The 27,967-nt window shown below is 39.9% G+C and overlaps 1 protein-coding gene across 1 annotated transcript; it reads left to right on the top strand.

The window, feature by feature from the left end:
* Positions 1-1,854: 1,854 nt before the first annotated feature.
* Positions 1,855-27,967, top strand: tep1 (telomerase-associated protein 1). Its single transcript, XM_027020877.2, has 57 exons — positions 1,855-1,929; positions 2,233-2,328; positions 2,449-2,882; positions 3,092-3,259; positions 5,993-6,142; positions 6,428-6,592; positions 6,982-7,119; positions 7,608-7,679; positions 7,849-7,970; positions 8,139-8,296; positions 8,653-8,762; positions 8,997-9,075; positions 9,196-9,388; positions 9,748-9,964; positions 10,145-10,297; positions 10,594-10,665; positions 10,774-10,895; positions 11,994-12,068; positions 12,167-12,319; positions 13,412-13,703; positions 13,809-13,930; positions 14,393-14,506; positions 14,698-14,815; positions 15,007-15,195; positions 15,314-15,501; positions 15,670-15,811; positions 15,998-16,177; positions 16,270-16,362; positions 16,696-16,828; positions 17,003-17,162; positions 17,251-17,384; positions 17,484-17,572; positions 17,654-17,768; positions 18,032-18,073; positions 18,267-18,474; positions 19,041-19,185; positions 19,764-19,888; positions 20,264-20,363; positions 20,462-20,617; positions 20,796-21,011; positions 21,211-21,267; positions 21,350-21,470; positions 21,935-22,165; positions 22,330-22,487; positions 22,686-22,793; positions 23,046-23,150; positions 23,328-23,454; positions 23,578-23,663; positions 23,865-24,027; positions 24,711-24,835; positions 25,031-25,152; positions 25,433-25,561; positions 25,679-25,781; positions 26,207-26,372; positions 26,855-26,937; positions 27,283-27,387; positions 27,504-27,967. Exons 3-57 carry the CDS (start codon positions 2,544-2,546, stop codon positions 27,621-27,623), a joined length of 7,656 nt encoding a protein of 2,551 aa, XP_026876678.2. The 5' UTR covers positions 1,855-1,929; positions 2,233-2,328; positions 2,449-2,543; the 3' UTR covers positions 27,624-27,967.

A 27,967-nucleotide genomic window follows, 5' to 3' on the forward strand; every position in this document is an offset into this window, starting at 1 on the left:
AGATTGCATCTGACTGTAGTAGTATAACTAAGTTCTCTATGTCTACACAGTCTGTCAGTACTAAGTCAAGCGTATGTCCACCATAGTGTGTGTGTGTTCTCTTATACATTGGGTAAAACCAATTGATTCTAATATAGAACTAAATACCAATCCCTGAGGGTCTTGGACACTATTAAAAATGAATATTGAAATCACCAGCAATAATGGCTCCTTCTACTACAGTGACTAGATTAGTGTGGAAATCTGCAAATTCCTTAGTAAATTTTGAGTAGGGTCATGGTTGCCTGTAGACGCCAATTAGTGGAAGAGGCTGGGTGGGCATCTTATTGCTGGCTACATAATTTATGCTAGTAAAAATAATTTCAAAGCACTCAAACTCATAACCAGCTTTCTGGTTTATACGTAATGTGTCAGTATAAATAACTGCAATTCTGCCTCTATGGCCAGTTAGATGAGGACGGTATAGATATCTGTAGCCAAAAGAACACACTTTGTTTAAAGCTATGTACTCATTTGGCTTGATCCAGGTTTCTGTTAGACAAATTTCATTTGATTTCATTTATCATGAGCACTTTAGATGTTACGAATTTAGTAAGCCCAGCTTTAGATAAACTATACAGGCAGTGTTCTGTGAATCAGTTACTTTAATCCTAATTATATTATTAAGACATGTTTTTCTTTGTTTTCTGTATTTCTGCTTAGCTTGTGGAACAGACACAGTATCAGTATGATGAAACTCAGGTGATGTCATAGTGAACAGCAGTCGGTTGGTTTAGCCTCTTTGCCTGCTGCCTGTCCAGCACTCTGGATTGTCATAAATTAACTAGGTCTGTCATAAGACAATGGCTTATGTTACAGGAAAGGAGAGCAGGATACCATCCCACCCTAAAAGGTCAGGCTTGTCCTTGAATGTGTTCCAGTTATCTATAAACCCAGCATTGTTTTGTGAGCACCACTTGGACATCCAGCAGTTCAGCGAAGATAACCGGCATTATATCGCCACGCTGCATTGCGATGGCAATAGAGCATACTACAGCACCAGACATTGCCTTCGCTATTGCCTAATTGATACACCTCTTCGATATTATTTTTTAGTAATCTCTGATTAACGAAGGCATATATCGTTAGCACTTACGTGAATAAATATCTTAGAGAACCTATGCTTGCCTAAAACCTTAAAATGCCTCTGAGACAATCCAGCATATAACAGTGAGATGCAAGATGCTAGGAGGCAAGGCATACATGGAACACCATAGGCAAGTGGCTGGTATAGTGTACAGAAACAGCTGTACTGAGTATGGGCTGGAAGTTCCAAGGTCTATATATACCCACAAAGGTGGTGGAAAATGACCATGCTAAGATCCTGTGGGACTTCGAGATACAGACAGACAAGACGGTAATGATTGGCCAAAGGACATGGTAATGGTGGACAAACAGCAGAAGAGGGCGGTAGTCATAGATCTGGCAATCCCAAGTGATAGCAACATCAAGAAACAAGACACTTTACCAAGAAATACCAAGGGCTGAAGGAAGAGATAGAAAAGATGTGTGGGGTGAGGGCAACAGTGGCAACAGTGGGATGTGACCACCAAAATGGAAGAATGGCTCCAACAGATCCCAGGAACAACATCCAAGATCTCGGTCCAGAAGAGTGCAGACCTGGGAACAGCTAAGATACTATGCAGGGCCTTCAAGCTCCCGATTTTTATGAGCTCTTGGATTACTTATAAAAATATCGCAATATTAGCCTGGTATTATCATCCATGCCCAATTTACAGTATTAGGCTTCAATTAGGCGGCGCGTATATATCCTTTATTACGGTAAGGCACGGTGAAAACAAAAACTGTTGCAACGCAATCGTGTCAGGAGGTTGTCAATGGCTTGGTAATCTTCGGATCCAGTACAAGCTTAGAAGCAAGCTAAAAAGCGTAAGTTTGATGAAAAGGCAAAGTTTGATTCTCCCATCCTTATTTTTAAAATTCGAAGACACAAAAACGTATGCATTGGGTTGTTTCAGGCGTTTCTGCGGGCATATTTACAAAGCAAATTACTGGAACACCACGACAGACATATATAGTATAACCTAGTTAACCAAATATCGTCTGTTCGTGAAATCAGTTGGTAAGATTTTGGAATGTTGAAAGTGTATTGCACTGTTTAGAGTTTTCTTTCTTTCTTCCCTTTTTCTTTCGTACTATCGATCTGGTTGTTTTATCTGATGCAATAACCAGACACTATGAGGGTAAGGAATCACACCTGTTGGCAGAAACGTACTGAAACATTTCTGATGCTGATTTACAAATAATTAAGCCAGGCACAGTGTCAAGGTACAAAGATCTCCACCCCACTTTCATTTTGCTGTTCTTTATCAAAGGGCTTTGTGTAATCACGACACACCCAGTCCTTTTAGTGTCTTGATTAGTCTTGACTATTTCTCCCTCATGCAGGAGCCCATCTTCAGCCTTTCCTCCAGACCTTCTCACCTCCATTACAGCCTCTTTCCTGGGCAACTCTGACTGCGTCTGTTGCCTCCTGCCTGACTATGCAGCCCTCTACCCTATCCTCCACGGCCATGTCCTCTCCTTTTCTCTCCGCAACCTCCACCCTGCTGCACCCGTCCTCTCTGCTCAGCACTGAAAATACCCAGCTGAAGCAGAACCATCTCCTTTTCCCCACCCTCTCCTCCACTGTCTGCTCTCCCCACTCCCTTGGCCCTGTGCTCCGAAGCACTCCGTCCCTTGCTGGTGGACTTTCTTCTGCCTTTGTTCCTGGTTCTTCAGAAGAGCAAACAAGTGTGGCACATAAAAAGGCAAACACTGATCCAGTCATTCGAAGCTGTGCTGAAGACATCCCATCCACATATAGTGCAGAGCTAGATCAGGTATGTGGATGTGCCCTCTCTCCTCACAGGACTAGGAAATGTCTTATTTCAAATATGTTTTCCACAAATCCAGGTGGTGTTTACTTGTGGCTTATCTAAAAAAATCTACAGTGACATGACCCATGGTAAAGTTATGCCTTCAGTTAATTTTACTACATTTGCATTTGTATTTTTTGGTAAATGTTCTGCAAATTTGTATAAATCAAAAGGATATGGAACATGAGGACCTCAAGGAGCAGGGGCTGCCCTCAGAGATGCCTGTCGTGGAACATAAACTGGCTGAGGAAGAATGGAGGCAGAAAGTGGATCTCAAGGAAGAGTATGGGTTGTTTGAAACAAGCTCAGCTGAACAAGCAGAAGTATTAAAAGCTAAAAAGGTAAAAAAAAAAAGAGTTGTTTTGAAGTCATCTGGTTAAAATGCAGACACGTCAAAGTTTATGTTCAGAAAGTAAAAGTGCTACTATGATTTTTGTATGCTACAATGATCTGTTATTTTGTATGTCCTGTTTAGCTAGTTCAGGCAGTTGGAACAAAATCCTGGGGTGGATTTTAATATTCTGAACCTGATCTATTCACCTCTGGAGTAATGTAGATCTCTTGTCTATCATTACTAATTACATGTTTGGAGGAAGAAGCCTGCCAAATTCTTTTTGATCTACATGCATTATATTATTTAGCAATTAGGTAGTGTGATACTTTGCATTAGTGAAGTAAGGCTTTGGCTGTTTATACTTCAAACCCCTCAAGTCTCACGCATTGCCTATGAGACTCATGCATTTGGGACAGATCTCATGCTTTATGCCCAACCGATCAAATCTTGCGTCACAAAAAGCTCTGCTGTTTATCACTGACAATAGCTCATATAATTGAGTTGAGTTCATTGCTTTGATTTTTTACAATAATACAAGCTGAAATCTAAATGTCTGACCCCCTGACCCACAATTTAGATCAGCGAATGAGATACACTGATGGTTAGATTAGCACCTCCCTCCTTGCACTCCCCCATCCCAAAATCCTATCCATTGGAAATTTCTGATCTTGAGGGGTATGCTACTTAATCAGTACATGATATACATGATTCAAGTTCCAATGTTAGATCAGCTCATTATGCTGCTGGGGAATGCATTTAACATGTACTATGTCCTATGTCATAATGAGTATTTTTCAGTCACCCAAAATGAATGAAAAAAGCATTAATCTTTTTAAAGAGTGGCAAACAGCCTATGAGTGTGACATTTCCTCTGATCTGGTTTTGATTTGATTGAGTTGATTTTATTAGACCATTTCATATTTTACACAAACAATATCCACACTGACATATCATGCAGTGCCTATAATAAAAACAGAAGCAGTCTGGGATAACACAGAAAAGTCCAAAGACTTATTTCCATTGTGGTCGCTCATACCAAATCCCATATTAGGCAGCAGATGAAAATCTAGAAAATGTGGCATAATAAATAAATTACCACAATACAATTGTACCTAAAACATGCATAATGTGTTCATCTAATTATTATCCATACCCTGCACTTTTATCTGTTTCCTAACAGTGTATTTAAAACCTTGCATACTATTAATCATTTTAAAACACTTTAGCAACCAATTCCACAGTGTCGCAGCTACATATATAAAGGAGTCCCTACCCACTCTACTTTTAAAAGTAGGTGGAACCAAATCTGTGGTTCTTCTTCTAGTAAAATAACTACCTTCTTGCACCTGCACAAAATAATTGTTCAGATACTGTGGAACAACCCCTTGCAAAATTTTACATACCTTACATAACTGTTAAAACAACTCTGTCCTGCATTTTTAGCCAAAACACAATTTTATAATGAAACAATTCCAAATGTGTTCTCATTGGGAGATTTAAAATAACCTTAACCAATCTATTCTGAGAGATTTGAAATTTGTTTTTAATGTACTTTGGAATACCATCATACCATGAACAAAACCCTGTCTGCCTACCCTTACCTGACATATAATTATCTAACCTACATCCTAATTAATTAACCGTATTCTTAGCTTCCACCATATCTCCAACTACCACAATAACACCCAATGAATCTTTTAACTTTCTTTGTTGCAAACAAAATTGTTTAAATTTTCCCTAAATGAAGTGATAATCTATTCTCAGACACCCACCTACAGATGCTTAGAAGCTCTTCACTTAATGTGCGTTCTACAACACTCTTCTCTTTATGAGAAAATAGAAATGCAGATTCATCTGCATACAAAAGTAACTTTAAGGAACATGCACATTTTAAATAATCAAATCTTTAATATATAAAAGAAAAGATACAATACGTCCTTGGGGAACTCCACAATTAATAGTTCTAGGCAAGGATAATGTGCTTTCATCAACCTGTTGTTTTCTTTCTGCAAGGTAAGAAGGAACTCACTTAACTAGCAAATCACTAAAACCCATAGCTTTTAACTTGAGTAATAAAATATCATGTCAGCAGTATCAAAAACATTCTGCAGATCTAGCATTATCATACCACACAAATTCCATTTTATCTACCTCTCTCCTAGTAAAATAAGTTAAATAAATTAAGCATGTATCAGTAGTGAGTTTTCATAAAACCAGATTGAAATTCATAAATAATATTTTGACCAACTAAATAAAAATCTGTTTTAAAAAGTTTTAAAAAACTTTTTAAATTATCTTGGATAAAATATTCAAAATAGATACAGGCCTATAATTGTTTTCTTTTAATTTAATAAACTGCATTTTTTTGTACAGAGGAATCACACTAGCAACTTTAAACTGTGTAGGAAAATTCTAGGGGAAATGACCTCTTCTAAAAATCTAGCTGGTATCTATACCTGTAGCTTTGAGCAATTTATGTCCATAAGCCTTTCTAACACAACTTTCTCAGTCACATACTTAAAAGAAAAACTATCTACCTCAAACCCTTGTTGCTTATAATTGTTCAAAAAAATATCTCTCCATAATTCCTATCCTACTGGGTAACTTATCATCCAATCTCCTAGCAGCTTTTGTAAAGGTTTTATGAAACCTCTCTGCCACCTTTTTTTTTTTTAATTTAAAAATTTGATATTTAATGTTTTCCCATGTTTAACTTTGTCCTTCTCTTGTCTTTCATCAGTATGAATTGTTAAGTATGGTGGCCTGCTCTTTGTTGACTAAAGAGCCTTCTCCTGGAAAGAAAGATTGGGACAACAAGAAAAGTCAGTGGAGCAAGATGAAGACGTTGGCTGCGGATATAACTAACATTGATCCAGAGTTTATCCTCAAGGTGTGTTTGGGGGTGTGGGGGGAAGGGGGGCACAGTCTTGCAGTTTTTAATTTTCTCTGCTATAACACAGTCTGTATGAGTGAAAGGGGCTCTGTGAGTGTGCTCCTGTTGAGAATTTTACTCTTTCGTTCTGTCTCATGTTTCATGTTCTACAGCTCTCCGCATTTAGTTGCTTGCACATTGTGCAGATCCAACTGAAGTTTGTATCTGAGGTCTTTTTTTCTTTTTTTCTTTTTTTTCTTGTACAGTGATTTTATTCTTTGTCATTTTTATATCCTCCACCAGGTGGCTCTCTATACCAGGAAGGATCTGAACATTTGCACACAAGCAAACTTCCTGCTTGCCCTGGCAGCACACCTGCGCACTTCTAAGCCCCACCTGCGGAGGTACTTCTGCACAATAGTGCAGCTTCCATCTGATTGGCTGGAAGTGTCAAGGCTCTATAGCACGGTATGTTGAGGGAAGTTTTTGGTTGAGCAATTCCATTCCTAAACACTGTCAACTGTCATCACCACCTATTACATATCTTTGAGCCATTGTCTCAGACTGTGATGTGAAAGTTTGTATAGGTTTTTGTTTACACATAAGGACAATTTTTATTTCATACCTATATTTTCAGTAAACATCAATGGCCCACACCCCTAAATGAGCCTGTCTTTGAATAAAAAGTTGATATGCTTTACGTCAAGTTGATGTCTTCACATAAAACAACTCAGACAATATTTCAGTTTCTGTTTCCAGCATCAGAATTTCTATAAATCTTTTCTTTTTGTGTTTTGTCTATGTCCATAGCATTCTCACAAAATACTGTAATTAAAATGCATATTTTTTATTTTCAGTGTTTCAGCCCGTCTCTACCCACCTGTCTGAAAAAAGCCCTTGTGGACAAATTCAAGCAGTTCAGCGAGTATCAACTAGCAAAATACACTACACACAAACACCAAGGCAAATATAGCCAGAAAAAAGGCAAAACCCTGGTATGGTACACTGATTGTCTCAGAACCTTATAGTGGTATAGTCAGAGACAACTAAAAGTGCAATTAGCACAGTGTTACTAGATAAACAATGTGCAAAACTGGACAATACACTTGCTGAAAATTAGCATCTGAAAACTCCTGTGTAGATCTGTGCTAATATGGCTGCCCATTCTTTAAATAATACTCAAAATGACCTACTCTTTCAAAGAGAATTCTTATCATATGTGTTTATCTGTGTGGGGTGGAGGGGTACACAGATTGCAATATAGAATTTTCTCTGCTCTAGCACACCTGATGCAGCTTATGAAGCACTGAGCTCTGTAGTGGTGTCCCTTAAAGGTTATAACAAATGTTATTTGCGTGTATATTTCAGTTCTTCTCATGTGAATATAAACACTATTGAAATTTTAACTAAAGTGTGGTCTTTGACTGGTTTTTTTTTTTTTAATTTTTATATCTGATGTGAACTTCTCCCCTGCTCTGGACAGGATGCTTCACCTGAACAGTGGAAAAGGTGGTCTAACCTTCTTAGAGTAAATGTTTCAACCCTTCAGAAATATGTGAGTATTCCCTCCCACCCGAGCTACTTCTTATTTTCACAGTTGATCACAAATTCAGAGATAACACTTTTTTTGCTTGCTGCTTTGAGTATCAGATATGACTGACTGATCACTGATGGTGTGTCTGTGCGTGGGTTTTTGTGTGTGGTATGTGTATGTTGCGGTTCAGCTTTTGAAAGGCCAGTGTCCTGCAGTGGCTAAGAAACGGAGGGAGCTCAATGTAAAGAATCTAATACAGCGTTTACATATCAAAGAGCCTGCTGAGTTTGTCATGAGTGTCTTGGGGAAGAGGTATGGCCTACAATCCCATAATCCTGTGCTCTTATAACTTCTTATGTGGACACCAGTAAAGCTCTTCTGTGTGTAACCATGTGTTTGCATATATTAGTGTTGTTCTGGAGCTGATTAACATGTGTTGTCTTTGTGTGTTTCTCTTTGTGTGTGTCTTTCTGTGTGCAGGTACCCAGCTGATCCGAAGACCTTTGCACGCAGTGGTCTGAGTGGGGTGTGGCAAAGTGAGAGAGCAGGCCAGCGCATGAAGCTCAGGCAGCCAGACACATGGAAGACCAGACTGAGTCAGGAGGGAAACACAGCTGCCACATGGGAAAAGCTCATAGGTCTGAATAATGCAGACCTCAGTATTTCTTAGGCCCATCCAAGCACATTCCAAAAAGCCACATTTCTGTAAAATGATCCAGACCATCATGACTTAATCCAGACCCAGACCAATGACTTAATGAAGCCATGTCTATCTGAGCAGAAAACATAAATATATATGTATCTCCAGGACTGGGACTAAGACCTAGTGGCATATAATTTTTCTCTCACTTGGTCTGACACACACACACACACACTGTCCTCCTTGAGTAACCTTGAACTGCTAAATATGCAACATTAGGATATCTAGGGACTAAGTTAATATGCAGCATTGAGTTGCTGAGCTGTGCTTTGTGCTTTTGCTGTTTTATTGTAGACAGTAACTCTTTGCCCTTCACGGCCATGCTGAGGAACCTGAGGAACATGATCACCCAGGGCATCAGTGCCAAGCACCATGAGAGAATTCTGAAAATACTCTCATCAAAGGTAACCTCACCACCTCATTACTCAATTTAGTTCACTTTACTCTCTCTGTCTTGCTCTCTGCTCTTTGTCTTTCTGTTATCTCTTTATAGTCGAACTGGCATTAAGCAAATGTGTTGTGAAAATGTGACCGTTCACCCACTCACCTACTTGCCCAAATGCACATATAAAGGTTTGCATTATTCTTACAGTCTGTGGTGTATTATTCTTACAGTTTACTGTGTTTTATTCATACAGTCTGATGTGATCCAGAGTAGGCTGCTCCCTTTCCGGTTCCTATTAGCCTATAAAGTGATCATGGATCTCAGCATGTCTCGTAAGCTAAATTACTGTGTGCTTTTGAACTACTTAAGCAATGCACAGATGGAATATACAAAGTAGGCAATAATTGTTTTAAATATGCACCTTACCTGATGTGTTACACTGGCATATCCAGTCGGTGGTGCTGTGAAACCATCAGACAGTTCTGCGGAAATCCTGCGGAGGATTCTGATGCAATTTCCACAAGGTGGGTGTTTCCCAGGCGATGGCTGGGCATCAGCCAGCCATAGGAGGCTGCGTGCCACAAGGACAGTACCGTTTGTTCACCACCTGCTGAGAGTTCAACATAGACGCCTACAGAAAACAAGGTGAGTCTAATACACTGCAATGGAAGTTTTGTTCCTACACTTCCCCTTGAAGGATTAACTTCCAAAAAAAACCCCAAACATTTTTAGTATTCATAAGTAGCAACACATTAAAGCACAGTTGGAGATGGAGCACTTAGCGATTGGCCAGAGCAGAGCCCTTGGTTAACTGAATCTGTGTGAGAGAACCTGGGAATGGGAAAAGAACAAAAAGCATGCAAAGTGGAAAGAGGAGGCTTGGAAGAGTTTGAGGCTATGCTTTTGAACAAATACTATGGGCTCTGATAAATAGCATCAAACATTTTGTGGATTGCCTGGGACCTTTGCACAGAAGTGGAGGTTAATACCGCTTGGTTCCTCAGCCAGAGAATGTACACTCAAGACCTCCTGGATCACTACCGGCAGGCCCTGGATAAGGCAGTGCAGATCTCCTGCAGGTACAACGTTCCCCTTATCCCTGGCCGCACCCTGATCTTTTGTGAAGTGGACTTCATGGAGAGTGATTGGGAAGGAGCAAAGGGGCTATATTTGCCTCCGGACTCTTCAGAGAGCATGGAAAAGTCCAAGCAACGACCTTCGGTGAGACTAGAAAGTTTGGTTGTTGTTTTTTTTTTTTTTTTTAAATTATTTTATTTATTATTTTTTACAGCTATAGCATTTGCTCTGCATTTCAGTATCTGTAGTTTTGCTAATAAGTTTGAAATTGGTTTTGTAGGGTTCTTAACCTGCCATCTGGCAACCATGTCTTTCTTGCTCTAGGAGAAGGAGGTTGCTTTCCTGTTGACCGTGATGCTTAGCTACTGCTGTGAGCACTCTCAGGTGTTTTTGATGTGCTACAGTGGCGTCCAGGAGATCCAGCTCAAGCCTGATGACTTTCTGGGCAGCGTGAGGCATGCGCTGAAGCAGACCTTGGTGAGTCTCCTCTTACTGGTACTTTGCTGGACTTTACTACATTGCAACTATTGAGAAAAGTTAGCACACCTTGCAGGCGACCTGTATCTGATATCTTTAAATGTCTCCTAGTTCAATCCCATATTCAGTAAAACGGCTTCATTTTTATGTAATTATAATTAAAGTTCCTTGCATTAATATAGAACAATGTAAATTGCAGAAATTGCTGTGTTCAGATTTTTACAGCAATGTTTGTTTCACCAAGGTCATTTTGAATAATGAATTATTTTCTTCTGTTACGATGATTTTATTTTTAGGAACCTCACGATGACTCTAAGTGGATATCTTATAGTAACTTTTTCTCCCAGCAGACTGAACAGAAAACCAAGGTCTGATCCTTTAATGTCCATATTCATATGTTTGTTTCCTTTGAAAACAAAGCTGAAACATGAATACATTAATTTATTTTCTGTTGAGTCAAATGTTCTGCTTCATAGGTGGATAGCATAATCACACTGAATGAATATAATATGGATTCAAGCCTTGAAAATAACATGAATAGGTACCAGAAGACCTCCAACAATGATGTTGTCATGGTTAACTTGCTCATGAAAGTTCAGTAAGTTTTGCTGCCATTTTTTTGTCTCTTGACTTTTGAAACTGCCTTGAGCTGCCTTTGGCACCAAAATGAATAGGAATGTTTTCCAGCACGAAGTGCAGACTATTTATAGAATTACTGATTACCTGCAAATAATGTTTAGGATCCAAAGCATCACCATATTAAAGAAATGTAACTGATTGCTTGCTATTACATTGTGTGATTTAAAAAAAAATTTTTTTTTAAACTTTATCTTAAAATAAAGACAAATGAAAATTGCATCAGGATTATTTTTACTTAACATATATGAAGTCATATAAAAAAATACAATATCCAGGAAAGACAATCTCATGTTCATGATAAACAAAGCTATTAGTGATGAAACGGTTTCATGTGTGTGAAAGACATGACGGAAAGGGATGAATCCTGCCAGAGAGAGGACGCCACGCAGGCTGTATTCAGTGGTGATAAGGGTTCACCATGACAAGTGATGGAACTGTTCACTCGATTAGAACCATTTAGAAGGGAAAAAAAACAAGTAATGATAAAGGATGTAGTCATCCTGCTAAATTGTATTGTAATGTACCAATAATGTAATTGCTGTCTTTTTTTCAGTAACTGTAACAGAATACAATTACTGTTTTTGTAACCTGATTATATAATCATTGATGGGTGTGTGTGTGTGTGTGGGGGGGGTGTTTATTAGATCTAAATGCTGAGTGCTGATTGTGTCAATAATTAATAATAATAATAATAATAATAATTATTATTATTATTATTATTATATTGCCATTATAGAAATTCAGTGTATGTCATTTCCTTGCTTCAGTTGTTTAAAAGCAAACTAAATGTTTTCCTATCATTGCAACTATGCAAGCTAAGTGGTGTAATGCTTGAGCCAGTCTTTCATTATTAGGCCCGTGTGCTACTGGCATCTGCAACTAACAAAGCAGAAACATACATGCATGTTTGTCACATTCATTAGTCAAACATGTTCTTCACTTTAATGCTTCCAAAAGTGCCAGATTATCTTCTAATAAGCTCTTAATAAAATCTATTTGATGAATAGTATATATCTTTATTAAAAACCATTTAAAAAAGCAATATTTTTCCTTCCAGGAGTGGCAACTTTAGCATTGAGGACCAGAACCCAAACATTTTGTGCCTGTACGGCTTTAGTGAGCAGATCCTGAAGTAAGTTTATATTTAATTCTTCTAGGTCTCTTGGGGTGGGGGTGGCTGTTTGGTCTCTGTTGCTCCAGTTTATTTACAGAACTGCTTCATGCTTGCAGGTTTGTTTCAGAGAGAGGTTCCTCCAGGCTCTTGGATCATGTGGAGTGCATTGACAAGGTGCACAACATCTCTCTGCCTGTGGTTGGTGATGCTAAGTCTGAGGCTGAAGGAGTCACCAGTGTTGTGCCACTTCCTACCACTCCGAAGTTCAGGTACCACCATATCAGAGTAACACTGCAAACTCAAAGTTCATTTGAGTGCAGAACTGCAAAATGACATATGTTGCAGGCAATAAATAAGCTTAATTTGTATAATGCATATTAAAATAAGGTGCATCACAGAGATGGTATAAAATAATTTATTTAATAATTTATAATATCTAAGATATACATACATATTTTATATAAAATAAAAGAAAAACAAAAAATGAAATGCATTAGCATAAAATAAAACATGATGTATAAAATTAGGTTAATTAATAGATAATTTAAACGGTGTATATTCTCTTCATAAAACACCTAAGTCAACAAGAGCCCTCAGGTCACTAGGAAGGGAATTCCAGGGCTTAAGGCTATTATAAGAAAAGACTGCATCATGTCTTTTCTCAGGTAGAGGATGTGACTAGCATGTTACTGGTGGTAGGTCTCACGGCTCTTGCAGGAAAATGCCTAATAAACAGTTCAATCTGGTACTGTGTGGAGAGTCCATAGGTCATTCAGAGTATCTGCAGTTAGCCAGTGCAGCACTCTGAGGACAGGGGAAATTCTTCTGCCTCACTACAGCATTTCGCATGCTCTGCATGGATGGATGTAATGTATGGAGTTCAAAGAGAGCCATACCATAGTCCAAACAATTTGACACGAACACATGTATATGCTTTTCAGTTTCAGCTGTTGAGAGAATGTCACAGACCTTGCATATATTTCTCATGTGACAGAATGCATTTTTTCAAATGTTGCTTATATGTTTCTTAAAGTTAAGGTCGCTGTTGAAAGTAACCCAGGTTTAGCAAGGAATAGCAAGGAATTTGGTCTTGTCTTTGATTAGCTGCAGAAAATTGTGAAATATCCAAGACAATTTCAAATGACAATCAAACCAGGAGCTGATAGACCTTCGACAGTCTGTAGCTATTGACGTGCAGCTATGTACCATTGCACACTGATGGGAAGAAATGTTGCATATATTAATGATTCTGTTTAACAGGAGCATTGATAGATTTAAAAATAGATTTAGAACTGATGAGTTCCATCATACCCATCCAAAGATCTGGAACTTTTTCTGGCTACTTATTTTCTTGTCCTCAGGTGGCGAGGGGTACATGTTTTCATCTCATCAGCATTTCGGGACATGCATTCTGAGAGAGATGTGCTGGTGCGTAGTGTGTTTCCAGAGCTGCGTCAACGTGCAGCACCATACTGCCTCTACCTGCAGGAGGTGGAATTGCGTCAGGGTGTCACTGAAGAGGATTTGGGCCGAGCTGCGGAACTATGTCTTTCTGAGGTCTGCCGCAGCCAACTGCTGCTTGGAATTCTGGGAGAGAAATATGGGCTGATGCCACCGCAGCCCTCACTGCCTAACCTGCCCCAGTACTGTTGGGTAGGGCCACTTGAACTTACCCCTTATGGTTTTGATTTTTGCACATGATGGGTGGTCTATAATTGCAGTGTGGCCATGACATACTTTTCATGCCAACTCCACCAGCTGGACTCTGCACCCTCTGGGCTGTCCATCACTGAGATGGAGATTCGACAGTTTCAGTACCTGTATCCTGATTCTGCTAAAAACCGCATGTTATTCTATTTCAGATCACCCCACCTGGTCAGGTATATATGCAATCACAATAATCATTTACATTTACAGCATTTCGCCGTATCTTATTAGAGCATCTTATCCAGACAGACTTACATTTTTAGCAGTATGAGTGCTCCCTGGAAATCAAACCCATGACCTGAGTGTTGTTAGCACCCCTTGGCTTTGCCTGCTCCACCAGCAAAGCTACAGGAACAAATGTTTTTAAAAAAAAAAAAAAAAAAAAAAAAAAAAAAAAGGAACAACTTGCCAGTGAACTTTGACTTTGCAGTCATGGGGACACAAGGGGTTTTATGATGCCTGTCTGTTATTAGAGCAACAACCCTGCTAATCTTTAGCTGTAATTTGTTAGATACATTATACTCTTTTTCCATATTGTGACTAACCTTTTGAAGGCACTTGACAGCAGAGTAACATATATAGCTTGTATATATCTCTTGTAACTTGGGTGATATGCTGCATGTTGCTGGGTTCAGCTTGGTACCTGTGGCATGGAGAGCAGATTTTGCAGTTGATTCTAAGGAAACTGCAGCCAAAATGGACAACCTGAAAAAATTGATCCGGAACAATGGATATAGAGTTCTGGAAAAGTAAGTACATGTACCTTGAATGTCTGGGTGTGTGTGCAGTTTTGGACCATGTGGGGGTTTGCTTTTCAGAGCATGTGTGTTGTTATGGAGCATGTGTGTGATTGCTATTCTGGAGCATGTGGGTGAGTGTGCTGTTCAGTAGAATACAAGTATGTAATACCTCACTATGCCTTTGTGTGCATTCTCTGTAGTTATCCATGTGAGTGGGGTGGGCTCGTGGATAGACGTCCCTGTGTGAAAGGCCTGGAAGAGTTTGGGAAGGCTGTGATTGATGATCTCTGGGCAACTATACAGAAGTTCTTTGTGGAGGTCAGGCCTGAAATTTAAACTGATTTATTGCCACAATTGTATGTATACTGTTTTATTTTGAGCTCCTTGATCTTGTTTTCTTAAGCTCTTCAGTAATGGCTTTATTCATTCATCTGTTAATTTGTTTATTAGTTAATTAATTCCTTCATTCTTTGAACTCTTCCTCTCTTTGATTGGTTGCTTGTGCACAGGAAGCAGATGAACCAGATTTGATGTCGGAAATAAAAGAACAGGAAGTATATCAGCATGCCCAGCAACAGTGCTTCCATGGCAGAGGAAAGTTGGTTTCCATGGCAATAGAAAAAGTCCAAGAGTGTCAGCAAAAAGGAGGGATTCTACTGGTGGAGGGGCTTCCCGGAGAGGGCAAAAGTGTATTCATGGTACCGGGTTTTATACAAAAATACCTGCACACACAAAACAGGTACAAATAGTGCAAAAATACTGATTTAATTATATCATGTTCACGTTATGTTCAATTTCTTTCTCTGTAATCTTCAGGCTGCCTTGGCTCATGCTCTCAGGACTCCAGAAAAGTTGAAGAGAGCACCTTTTTGTGATGTCATATTCTATTCCACAGCTGCTAGCAAATCCGCTGGCATGCCCAAGCACCTCCTACGCTGCCTGGTGCAATGGTTGAAGAAGAGAAAAGAAGAGGAGGAAGAATTGGCTTCCAGCATATCTTACAAGTGAGAAAAGAATATGTGTGTAGTTAAAATAATTAACTAATATATTCTAAACAGATTTGAGTGGGATGTTTTTGCATGTGATCTAATCTGGGAACACAATAATTATTGTTTAATGGAAAAGCAACCTAAACATAAGAATATATCCTGTTGGATCTGTTATTGCTATAGATCCCTGTTGTCAGAGTTCTTTGAAAGCCTGGCTGAGCTTGGAAAAGGACATTCACTGGCCCTGTTTGTTGATGGGGCAGACCTTATACATGATGATGGAGGAAAAGGGGCTTATGAATGGATACCAGAGTGCCTTCCCAAGGTCACGCCACACACACACACACACACACACACACACACACACACACACACACACACACACACACACACACACACATGGCAGTATTTGAACAGATATAAACAGTACTAAAGCTTAGTACTAGATATGTAAATATAAGTGTAATATTAAACACATATCGCTATACCGGTGACTTTATCCTCTGAATAGGGTGTCTGCTTGGTCCTAAGTGTCACCACAGATTCCGTCCTCTGGAATACCCTAAGTAAGAAGAAAGGTTCTATCTTGTTTCCACTGGGACATCTATCATTAACAGAGAGGAAGGAAATTGTTCAGAAAGAGCTTGGTGTGTATGGGGAAAAACTGAGCGATTTTGCATTTAACAGTCAGGTCTGTCCCCTGTTCATATGTTCCCATTCAAAAGAATATCAGACTATAGTAGTAGTGCCAAGTGCAGTGAATATTGCTGTTTTTACTTGTAGCTTCAGACACTGTTAATGAAGAAGGGAGCTGAGAGTCCACTCTACCTCCATTTAGCATGTGAAGAGCTGAGAAACTACACCTCATTTGAAAAGGTTAGACCTCTAGTGGTGGTGGAAGAGATGATTAGCAATGATGAAGGTCTGACTGTGTTCCATATGAGAGATGTTGCATAGAATTGAAATGGTAGTAATGCATGTGGCAGACTTTTCCAACCTCATCCCCCCCTTGAAGTCCACAGTTTCCTCTGTCCCAGCTCCCAGAAGACTTGTTCCAGGTATTTGGTGTTTTTGTGGCTTGGATCATGTGTGTTGGGAGCTGGAATGGAGCAAAAACATGGACTATTTGAAAGACTAGTAGGACTAGCTGGTTGGAAAGATAAGAAGCAGAATTGCATCTCTTCTTCTGAATGGTGATGTGTTTTGCAGATGAAGGACAGGCTGCAGGCTCTTCCTCACTCACTGTGTGAGCTGGTGCAACACAGCCTGTGTATGCTGCAGGCTCAATATGGGGGAGGAGGGTTGGAATGGGCCCTGGCTGCTTTAGCTGTCAGCTCCACTGGTATGACAACCCTACAAACCACCAAAAGACATGGCAGAAAGCACTTAACCTTAGGTCATTTCAGTCTTTGGTCATCTCCCAAGCTGATGTTTTTTTCCTTCCTTTGTTCACACACTCTTGAATTTAAATTGTATCAGTGACATTGTCAGTAAATATTTGTGTTGCGTCTCGCAGCTCTGAGGGAGAGAGATCTGTACTCTCTGCTGACTCTCAGCAATGACCTGAGCTCCACTCAGGGTCCATTCACCTGGAAGGAAGTACTTGAGCTAGCCAGGGAGCCAAAGAGCCGTGTTCCAATGCTGATATTTTCACAACTGGCACAGAATCTACGAAGGTATAGCATTGCAACTGTTTTTTTTCCCCCATGCAGAAATGATGTAACATCTACAACCTCTGTAGTTTGTAACGGACTTCTTTTGCAGTTTGATCCATCCATCTTTTTCACATGGGCCGGATGAGGCTCTCACTCTGACCATCACAGGCGTGAGGTCAGCTTTTGAGCAGCTCTACCTGTCTACTGAGAAGGATAGAAGCAGAGCACATCTAATACTGGCAGGCATGGCAGTAGTTTGTAGAATGAAAATACTTCAACTCTGGTGTTATTTATTTCTTTATTTAGCTTTCTATTTATGTTGTATGTGTTTTATGTTCATAGCTCACCTTTGGGTACATTCAGACCCTCTGGGAAAAGATACATTTCTTCATTGTGACGCAGATTCTCTCACTCACCTACCCGTCCACCTGGTTAGTGTGTTCTTCTGTTGACTTTAATCTTGTTTAATAGTAACTTACTCACTGAGCCTGCTTGTCTGTCTGACTGCTCAGATAAAGTGCCATCAGTGGGAGCCTGTGTATTTCCTGCTTTCAAGTTTCAACTTCCTGTATGCTAATGTGCGACATGGACTTTTGCACGCCCTCTTGGAGAATTATGTTTTGTTGTGTAAGTTATTTACAGACACAAGCTCTCATGTATTTTAAGTGAGCCTTTTAGCAAGAGGTAAAGTCCACAGAGAAATACTTCCCTTGAAAATTCTAATAATGAAATGAGAACAAATAGGCTTGTTAGCATATACCAGGTTAGCTAATTGAGCTTTTTTGAGTTAAAATTTCTCTTAAAGGCCCTGATGTGTCCTGAAGAGTTCTGTCTGCAATAGATTCACAGTGCACTCAAGGTTTATTAAACTCTGTCTGTCTTTTCAATAGCAAAGACTAATGAAATTCACCAACAGCACCAAGAGCCACCAGGTAAGCCAGTATCATCTTTAATTTTTCACATTACCTTAGTTTTTGTGAAAACAAATTGCCTGAAATGTCTTCATTTTATGCCACGATGATATACGTTATTTTACATTATTTTATAAGACCCATTATTAAAGAGCTAACAAGTCTGTGAGGCCTGTTTTAAATGACACCCCTCATTATCTCTCCTCACTCACAGATCACTTGGATGAGCTTCATCACTGTCACAGTTTCCTAAAGCGCCATGCCCATCTCCTCTCCCATTGGCCAGCTCTGTTTGTGCAACAAGCTCTTAATGAACCAAACGAGTCCTCTGCACATGTCTGGGCAAACATGATGACTGAGCAGGGGGGAGTGCATGCAGTGAGGTGGCTGAACAAGAACAGAGGCCAAAAGCAAGCAGCTAGGTAGGGCTGTCTTGAGGTTGGTGTTAGGTCTAGCCAGGGTTATTTTAAGAAACTTAAAATAATAAATGGGGCATAAAAGCATTTTTCTTAATAAAAGTTATACTTAATAAAGTTATGCTTAATAATAATAAGTTATACTTAATAAAGATCATTGTCATTAAAACTAAAATAGGATAAATAGTAATAAATATTTTTTGTTTTCTTAGTGAATGAGCATATGAATATTCTGATCCATAAACATGCTTATTTTATAAAAAAAAACATTTTACCTAAAACTAACTTTCAAAGTCCATTCAATAACTGACTTTCAAACTCCTTTGAAAACACAAGATTCTCACAACCTTGCTTTTATTAGGTTGCAAATTTTTCTTATAATTATAATGGCTATTGTTGAACTATAATACAAATAACTCCAGAAAATCATTGATATTGTACAAATCTACTTTTGCTTTCAGCTGAGGATATGAAATAGGCATTGTGCTTATGAAATAGGCAATGTGCTTATTTTCTCCTTTTGTGTTTGCCTGTGTGCTAGTAACTCAGTGTGCTTTGGTTGTATTGTATAGTGAGCTGGTGTCCACTTTTAAGTGGGGACCGTGCTGTGTGGCACTGAGTCCTGCAGGAGGGGTCCTAGCAGTGGGCACCCAGCGGGGAACTCTGCACTGTTTCCACATTGACACCAGCCGGGTAATGCCTGCTGTTAGTTTTCAGGTTAGTTTTCAGAGGTTGTCTGAGTGGAATACCTGCTTGAGGTAATGCATATGTGCTGTGCTTTCTACAGTGGAAAGTGCAGAAAGCTGACTCAGTTGAGTGCTACATTCACTTAAACCCAGATTGTCATGCTTGCTAAAGAATGATGTAAACATGATCTAATGTTCACGTCTACTGTCACATGCCAGTGGTAGCAATTCTGTAAATTACTCTGGAAAAGGGTTGGCATGATCAGAATTTGGAATATATATTATGAATCCATGGACATATGGCCATACACTGGCTACCTAACTGATACCCATTGAACATTGTTGGAAAGAATTTATTGAATAACCAATTTAAAATGGGGAAAATATTATACAAAAGGGCTATTTGTGTAGAAAATAAAATATGGTTTATAAAAGACAACATTCATAACCAGGATATTGGTTATATAATTTTTTTACAGGCAATTTGCATATTCCATTTTGTTGTCAGGTGTTTAAGTTGATGCTACCAAAGTGGTTGCAGTGGTCTTTGTGGATGCTTTGGGTGGTTCAGGTTCTGACATTAATGAAATCAGTGTCCTTCTCAACCAGGAAGTGCAAACACTGACGAGCAGCTGTGATGGAGTGTCTGGATGTAAGTTCCTGGATGAGGGTGTTGTTTGCACCACCTCATATGACGGGCACGTGGAGGTGTGGGATATTGGCTCTGGATACAGGTAATCACCTTGGTATAAACTTCAGTTAAGATTAGAGCATTTTTTCAAAGATTTTCAACCCCTTTGAAACTACAGCACATACTGCTTTATAGAGTTTCTGCAATAACACAAACCCTTAAATAAAAACATAAAATGAAATTATCAAGTTGTTTCCCTGCAGATTTTGTGAATAACAATTTGGTAATAAGAGATCTTTATGATCTTAAAACCTGATTTGAAACATTTTCAGTACAACGCACTGAAATGTATGAGGCTGATAAAATGTTAGAACTCTCTAAAGGAATTGGTAAAACATTTTGAAACTTGGAATCAATTCTAAATACAGTAAGCTGAGTGTGTTACCCTATGTTTATGCAAAGTCCCTGTTTTCTTAAGGACTGCCTATTTGAATGCCCACTCAAACCAAATCACAGGATGTGATGTCAGCTCAGACAGGAAGCACTTTGCTACTGTCTCATTAGACTTCAACCTAAAGGTCAGATTTGTTGGGATACATTTAGAAATCTGAAAATTGTTTGTGCTCAAGACTAACTTCACATTTTAAAATGAACTACTTAACATGGTTGTGCACAGGTATGGTCTTCCGAGAAATATAAAGAGATGGTGTGTCTCCCAAACCCTTCCCCTCTGAACTGTGTGACCTTTGAACGTGAAGGCATGGTCCTGGCTGTGGGATGCTGGGATGGAGCAGTGCATGTGTGGGACTGGCTTAGGCAGGAGATGCGCATGGTGAGAATGATGATTGAGGCAGGATCAAAGAAGTTACAGAAAATTATGGGCTTATTTTGATCAGTAGAGTTCAAATAAAGTAACTGAGTTCCCTCTCTCTTTCTTTTGCTCACCTTCTCTCTGCCCTTTCTCTCTCTGTGTCTCTCCTTCCTTCTCCCTTTGTCTCTGTCTCTCCTAGACTCTGTTGGGTCACCAGTGCTCTGTCCGCAGTGTAGCATTCTCTTCCTCCTCCTCCTCTTTGCTCTGTTCAGGTTGTCTGGCTGGAGAGGTGCGCTTGTGGTCCACGTCTGCTGCTGCCTGCATGGGCTTCTACCAGGCTCACTGTGGCAGCACTGAAGCCCTCAGCTTTCTGCCTGATGGAGACACACTCCTCAGCGCGGGACATGATGGCAAGGTGAGGGGTCAGAAGCCCCAGCTGTGGTTCCTGGTAGCCAAAGAGCAGAGATTTGAATACCCTTTATTTGATGGCATTGTAAAGGCTCCTGCTGTTTCATTCATATTAAGAAGCAGTTTAGTCTTGCTGGTCTCGCTTAGCTTGATGTGTAGAAGTATGTAGAATGTTTTTTTCTGTTCTGTCTGTTTGCTTGGTTCAGGTCCATTTGTGGTCAGCTAGTCTTGGATGCTTCGTTTCTGTCCTGGGAGAGCAAAAGGTAGTTTCTGCAATTTTTTATTTATTATTGGTCTTTCAGTGTTGTTGATTGTTAGTAATAATCCCAGACTATGTTCCTGCAGAAGCGAGTTGTACACAGACCTGCTGCAGTAGCTGATGTTGCGCACTCTGTGGCTGTAGCTAACGGCTACGCAGCCGTGGGTTACCATGGAGATGGCATCAAGCTTTTCAGTTTGGAGTCAGGTGCAGACACTTTGACACACAGCTTCAAGTCCAAACATAATTATTATAGAAAAAGAAAAAATGTTTTTTAAATGTTCTGTTTATTGAAGATGAAATTACAAATTGAAGGAAAATATGATTCTGCTGAAAATATATTGGCATAAATAAATAAAAAAAAAGCTACAATAAAAGTATATTCATAATTAAGACATATGCACCAAAGAGTGAGATCAAAGATTTTTAATGTTTATTCAAAATATCAAGGGAATTGATGGGGTGGTTAGGGGTCCATAAATTTGAGAGCTGCTTTATGTGCCAGTCCTACAAATACACCTAATTTTCTCCAGTTAGTTTTTCAAAAATATAATTTTACTCACGTACTAATTCTCTTAAAGTGATAACTTCAGTTTCCCAGTGTCCTGGTGGCTTTCCTGCTTGCCAAGTGAAACTTGAATGTATGAATGAGAGCAGCCTCCTGTGTGCAGGTGAGAGGGTATGGTCCACTGAGGACTCATGGCTATCCGTGTCATGCATGTTGTGGCTGGAGGCAGAGGCGGATGACCTGCTGCTGTCTGGTTCCTTGGACCACCACCTCCGGCTCTGGAGAAGACAGGCGGCTGCTGCAGGGAGCCTCACCCTTAGAGGGGCTTTTGGAGTCCAGGAGGGAGCCATCCTTGCCCTGGCCCAAAGCGCCACCTATGTAGCATCGGCCTCTGGTCACTCCCAGTCCTATAAGGATCCTTATATTTGAAATACACTATTAATATTTGGGGATATATGTTTAGAAGGTTGAATTTGGGGAAAATAAGTTTCAAAGTTTGACTCACAAAGAGACACCAGGATGATTGTTTTTTTTGGTCTCAAATTTGTTTTTTAACAGATGACTTTACTATTGCGTTGTGGTGGAAGAATGAGTTAACCTCTGAACCCTGGGTTGAACCAAGTGTGGCAAGGGTTCTGAGAGGTCATAGTGGAGGGGTCACATGCCTGGCCTTCAGTCCTGATGAAAAGCATCTTCTGTCTGGAGGGAAGGATCAGGTACAGGCAGATACAGGGACCCCACAGGGTTGAGTTTAATGTACATCTGTTAGGTGTTTTTAAAATTCTCTGTTAATCATTTATACATGTTTTGTAGTGGATTTGATAAAGATCTGCTCATCTTTATCAAATCCAATACAAAACATGTACAAATGATTATCAGAGAATTTCTTTGAAAAGAGGGTTTCTTTGTTTCAGACTTTGATGGTGTGGAAGGTGTGCTCCTCCCCTCCATCTCTCTTCCAGTCTTTACCTGATTGCCATGGAGACTGGATCATGGCCTGTGCTTGGACTGCGTCAGCTATGGTGAGTACATGAAACCTCCATTTGTGCATGGAGGGAGGCAGAGGTGCAAGTCTCTGTGTGAGAGAAAAAGAAAAAAAAAAAAGTCCCAGCAGCTCAAGATTTGAGCCTGTGTATAAGGATTGATACTAAAGTACTAATGTAGGCACTAATGTACCATTACAGAACTAAAGGATCTGTAATAAAGCAGAAAATGACAGAACACTGGGAATTGTAGTGCATATTCTAACTCTCTCTGTGTCTGTCCCATTACAGTTGAGCTGCTCCAATGACTGCCGGCTCTGTCTATGGGATATCCAATCAGGAAGCTGTATTAGAGAAGTGTTGACTATGTCCTCTCTCACCACACTATGTTGCTGGGTAAGCCCACCACATTTTAGGAGAGGTATTGCTGTGTGTGTGTGTGTGTGTGTGTGTGTGTGTGTGTGTGTGTGTGTGTGTGTGTGTGTGTGTGTGTGTGTGTGTGTGTGTGTGTGTGTGTGTGTGTGTGTGAGAGAGAATTTCGAGTGTGGTATTGTTTTCTTTGTAACTATCCAGAAAGACTATGTAATCCTGGGCTCTGCTGATGGGCTTCTGAGAGTGTGGAATTCAGATGTGGGGATGATCACTGAGATCCAGGCCCACCATTCATGCATCCACAACACCACCATCATCTCTACAGCAGGTGGAATTACATACAGTGCACACACATAGCCATACACACACATGCATTTTTGACCTGTGTGATCTTTAAACATCCACAAAGGCACAAACCCACTGGCCTTTGTTGTTGTTTTTTTATGGCCAGCCCCAGAAGGGAACTTGAAAACACAGGACTTATTGGTTGCCACAGCATCTGAGGATGGAACTGTAAAACTCTGGCACCCTTTGCAGGTAGCCATTACTCAAACCATGAATACAGCCGCCACCATCAGTGTAGCCGGCTCTATAACCATGGAAAAGTACAAACCTAATGCACTGAAATAAAAAAAAAATAATAATCTGTATCTTAGAGAGGGGATTAACAGTCTGTCTTTCTATCCTTCCTTTCCATTTTTTTTCTCTCTCTCTCTCTCTCTCGCCCTCTCTTTGAAGGTGCAGCATCATAACTCTCACTCTGATCACAGTGGTGCTGTTCAGGATGTAGTGAGTGGGCATGGCCAGTGGTTCTTCTCAGTGTCTGAGGACCTCTCGCTTCGAGCATGGAGCTTCACTATAGGTTCCTGTGTTCCTCAGTCAGGCATCGCTGCTGAGATTGGTACTTTTTATACATTTTTATACACCTCCAAAATGGTCTTAAACAATGTTTCAACTCCCTTATATACACAAATATGTTTAAGTACAGGATTTCTTTTGTCATTGTTCAAAGAATGAAAGAAAAAAGATTCTCAGAATACTGTTACTGTTATGAATACACCATATATCACTATATCACATATATTTTGGATTCACTGGTAGTTAATTGCTGTCATGGAACATGGATATTCAAATCACAACACTCAATTCACAGCATTCAAGGTGCAGTTGCTGCAGCTTTTCCAGTTTTATGCAGGAGTCAGAGTGGCCAATCATGTGCATACATACATACACACGCATCTAGTGATTTTCTAGAGAAGCAGTAGCCAGTATTTTCAGGATTAATGGTTTATTGACTTCTTCTTTTTTTTTTTTTTTTTTTTTTTTTTTTCATAAGCTTGATTTTTGTTTGCCTGCACTGTGTAGATGGGCCACCCAAGGAGGGTGGGTTCCCTCTTGAGTCTTGGTGCTCTCAAGGTTCCTTCCTTAATTCTAACCAGGGAGATTTTCATTGCCACTGTTGCTCACTGGCTTGCTCATTAGGGATCTGGACTCAAAACATTTGTAAACTTGCTTTGTGACTGTGTTGTAAAAAGCACTATGTATATAAATTTGGCTTTGACTTTAAAATGTAATTGTCTATAGAGACATCCTGTAGAGAGTCTGTTACTGTGGCCTACTTTCTGGAAAGAGGGGAACTGGTAGCGTGTGGTTACCACTCAGGCAGACTTCAGTTATGGCATCACAACTCACTGGTTTACTCAAATAAGGTAATACATGCTTACTGGCAGTCTATTACTGCATTATAACCACGGTGTCTGATCAATGCCCCTCATAAACCCAGTACTAAGATATTGTATGAATTCAGTCACAGTAACTTAGAATATAATGTGTCAGTGTTTCAGAATTCTGCGCTGCATGTGTCTGCGAATATGTGTATGATTTTGGGAGTTTGTGATCTCTAGGTCAGTAACAACCGCATTGGAGCGATCTCCAGTCTGCCCAATCAGCAGATTGCTCTGGCATCTAGTGACTGCTCAGTGACAGTGTGGAACCTGCAGTGGGACTCTCAACATTGCACCGCAAGGTATGGCATTGTGCTACTCATCCACAGCTCCTTTCCCTTTACCTTCCTGCAGCTCCGTCTGCTAAGCCCATTCCCTGTCAGAAGCCGACACCTGAAACATCAAACAGCAGCGAACCAATATGTTGTGCCGTTTGAGAGGGATAGGTTGTGAAGTCTCCCAAAGGTCTGCTGTCAACATTGGAGTGTTTTTTGTCTGTGTGTGTGTTTGACACTGTTTTCAATATTATTATGAATTAATATTGATTATAATTATGAATTAATGTGATTTTGTGATCCATAGTCTATTCCAAGTGTCATCGTATACAGTGGAATCTCCAGTGGCTTACATGTACTACAGTAATTTTCTCCTGGGACTGTGTATTGACTCTATAATTACTGATGTCTTCTGCAGTGACAGAACAAATTTGGAGTATGTATATAGGCACCAACACATACACCTGCATAAACTCACACATCTTAATGTGCATGGTTTCCTGCATATTTTTATATGTTGTGGGTGACTGTTTTGGTGGTGGTGGTGTTGCAGTTTATTTCTAGAACCAACACAACCTCTGGGAATTGTGAAAAATGATGCGAAGAGTGTTTGGGTTCTGGGAGAAAATGACTGTGAGCTCCAGCTGTACTTCATTGTGAGTAGCTTCATCCATATATACATACTATAAACACACAAATTAAGTAGCCAAATTTATTCTGCTGAACTGAGCAAACAAGTTTGGTCCTTACTCTTCTGAGTTAGAAAATAAGAGTAAAAAGATTTATAAAAAGTATGCTTATGACAAAATGTTATCTTTGTTGTAAGTTGCACCTATCAGCTAAAAAGTCTATCTCTCAATGTTTGTCATGACGTAATGCAAAATGGCACTGCATCCAGCTCCTACATGTTCATTATCAGCCACTCACATCACGTTGAGTCACACTAGACCACTAATAAACAGGTCTCGGGGAGAACAGACCAAATGCAAAGCATCACTATAATCCACATGAATATCACCGCCTCCCCTTTGCATTCTGGCCATTATGGTTAGTGATGTTTTCCATTTCTGTGTTCCTGCAGCTGTTTATAGATCCTGTTACATCCTGGTATGCGTCTAACGTAATCATTACGTTACCTGTGGGAAAAGGTTCCAGTAATGAGAAGAGCGAGATGCAGTCTGAGAGCCCGCCTGAGGAGCAGTATAAGCCAAGGAAAACTTGCATCACAGCTGCTGCAATGCACAAAGGTATGCTCTTGCTGTGGTCACTTTTAACATGGTCTTTATTTCATCAGTAAAGCAGTTAGCTGAATTGCCCAACAAACAGCAAACTGCACGTGGTTTAAATGTTAAAGGACAGTGTGAACTTCAATAGAAGTTCAAACCCTGTGTCTGCATTTATACAGATGTACAACCTCACAGTCAGAAAGTCTCTTTCTTTGGCATTTGAATGAGTGTGAAAACTCCTCCATGGCTGTGGCATAGTGTACTTAGCTTTTAAACAGCTTTGCGTATGGGATTGTGGACATTGTGATGTTCTGGAGTTTTCCGGCACCTTGCAGTTCCGTGTTTTCTCTGATCTCACAAGTCGCACTAGACCACTGATAAGTCCTTTCTCTAATAAGAAGAACAGTTCTAAACTGTGCTGTCGGGCACCTCCATGTGTGGTAGGACTGTCTGTGCCAATACTGTCTGTGCCAAGAGGTTCTGAAACCAAGCTTTGCCAACAGGGTTTATTGTGTGTGGAGATGCCAAAGGTTACATGCGGTTCAACCAGCCACCCAGGATGGCGGCCTGGAGTGAACAAAGAAAAGTGAGTTCTGTACTGCCCTGCTATTCATTTATTTATTTTAAGAAGCATAAATTCAAAAATATTTATGCTTATTATTTGCTGTGCTACTACTTCTCTCATATAACTTCATATTACTTCTCTCATATTACATCCTGGGATGTAATTTGCATGTAACATGACCACTTGTATATATCCTGAACATAGAAAAAACTGTTTTTTTCTTATAAGCATTTCCTGTTCATTTCTATTCATTAGTGTTCTATGTAAAAAATTTGATATTGCATGGGAAGTAGGTTCTGCTTCTTTAAGATGAAAATATTAAAACTAGCATTTGAGAATATAGCTAACATGGGCTGCCCCCTACAGGCACACAGTGACAGAATCAGTGTGTTACGCCTCACAGACAGCACCATCATCTCGGCCTCTTACGACAAGACTGTCAAACTGTGGGACAGAAACACAAAGAAACAGGTGCTTTGATTTTCCTTTCAACTAGCTGAATTTTCATTTGGTTTTTGAGTGTTTGTATCCATCCTGTATTTCAGTGGTCTCGCTGACCCTCCGTGACCACCTCTATCTTCCACCAGGTGGGAATGTTTGTGTGCAAGGCTCCAGTGCAGGTCCTAGAGGTGAACCAGGATGACCCCAGGCAGCTGGTATGTGGGGACACTCTGGGGAAGATCTACTTCCTGTCCTGGACTGGGTGATGAGTTAGATATGGATAGTGCGTGTTAATCTCATTTAACAGATGTGTCTGTAATACCACATTCTGTATGGTACTTGTTTTGTAGCAATTTAAAAAGTTGTAATTCTGAAGTAGAAATGGGGAGCTATACTTGGATTTTAATGCAGTGAAATAGCAAATTAACTTTACGGGCCAGATATAAGAATATCCAGTGCTGAATCATCCTTTAGTCCAAAACTACACTTAATTCAAATCCACAAAACTGGCTCTATGTTTTTACACAATGATGGGAATTATGTTTCATTTTCAGTGAATTTAAATCTGAATTACATCTGAATAAATGTTCAATTGTGCTTCAATCCCTTA

Source organism: Electrophorus electricus, chromosome 18 (assembly GCF_013358815.1).
Source record: "Electrophorus electricus isolate fEleEle1 chromosome 18, fEleEle1.pri, whole genome shotgun sequence".
NCBI classification, from domain to species: domain Eukaryota; kingdom Metazoa; phylum Chordata; class Actinopteri; order Gymnotiformes; family Gymnotidae; genus Electrophorus; species Electrophorus electricus.

Coding starts and splice junctions, on each gene's coding strand:
- tep1 (XM_027020877.2), top strand. CDS start 2,544: ATGCAGCCCTCTACCCTATCCTCCACGGCCATGTCCTCTCCTTTTCTC. Junction 10,896..11,993: donor AACTTGCTCATGAAAGTTCA/GTAAGTTTTGCT, acceptor TTTTCCTTCCAG/GAGTGGCAACTTTAGCATTG. Junction 21,012..21,210: donor GCGCGGGACATGATGGCAAG/GTGAGGGGTCAG, acceptor TGCTTGGTTCAG/GTCCATTTGTGGTCAGCTAG.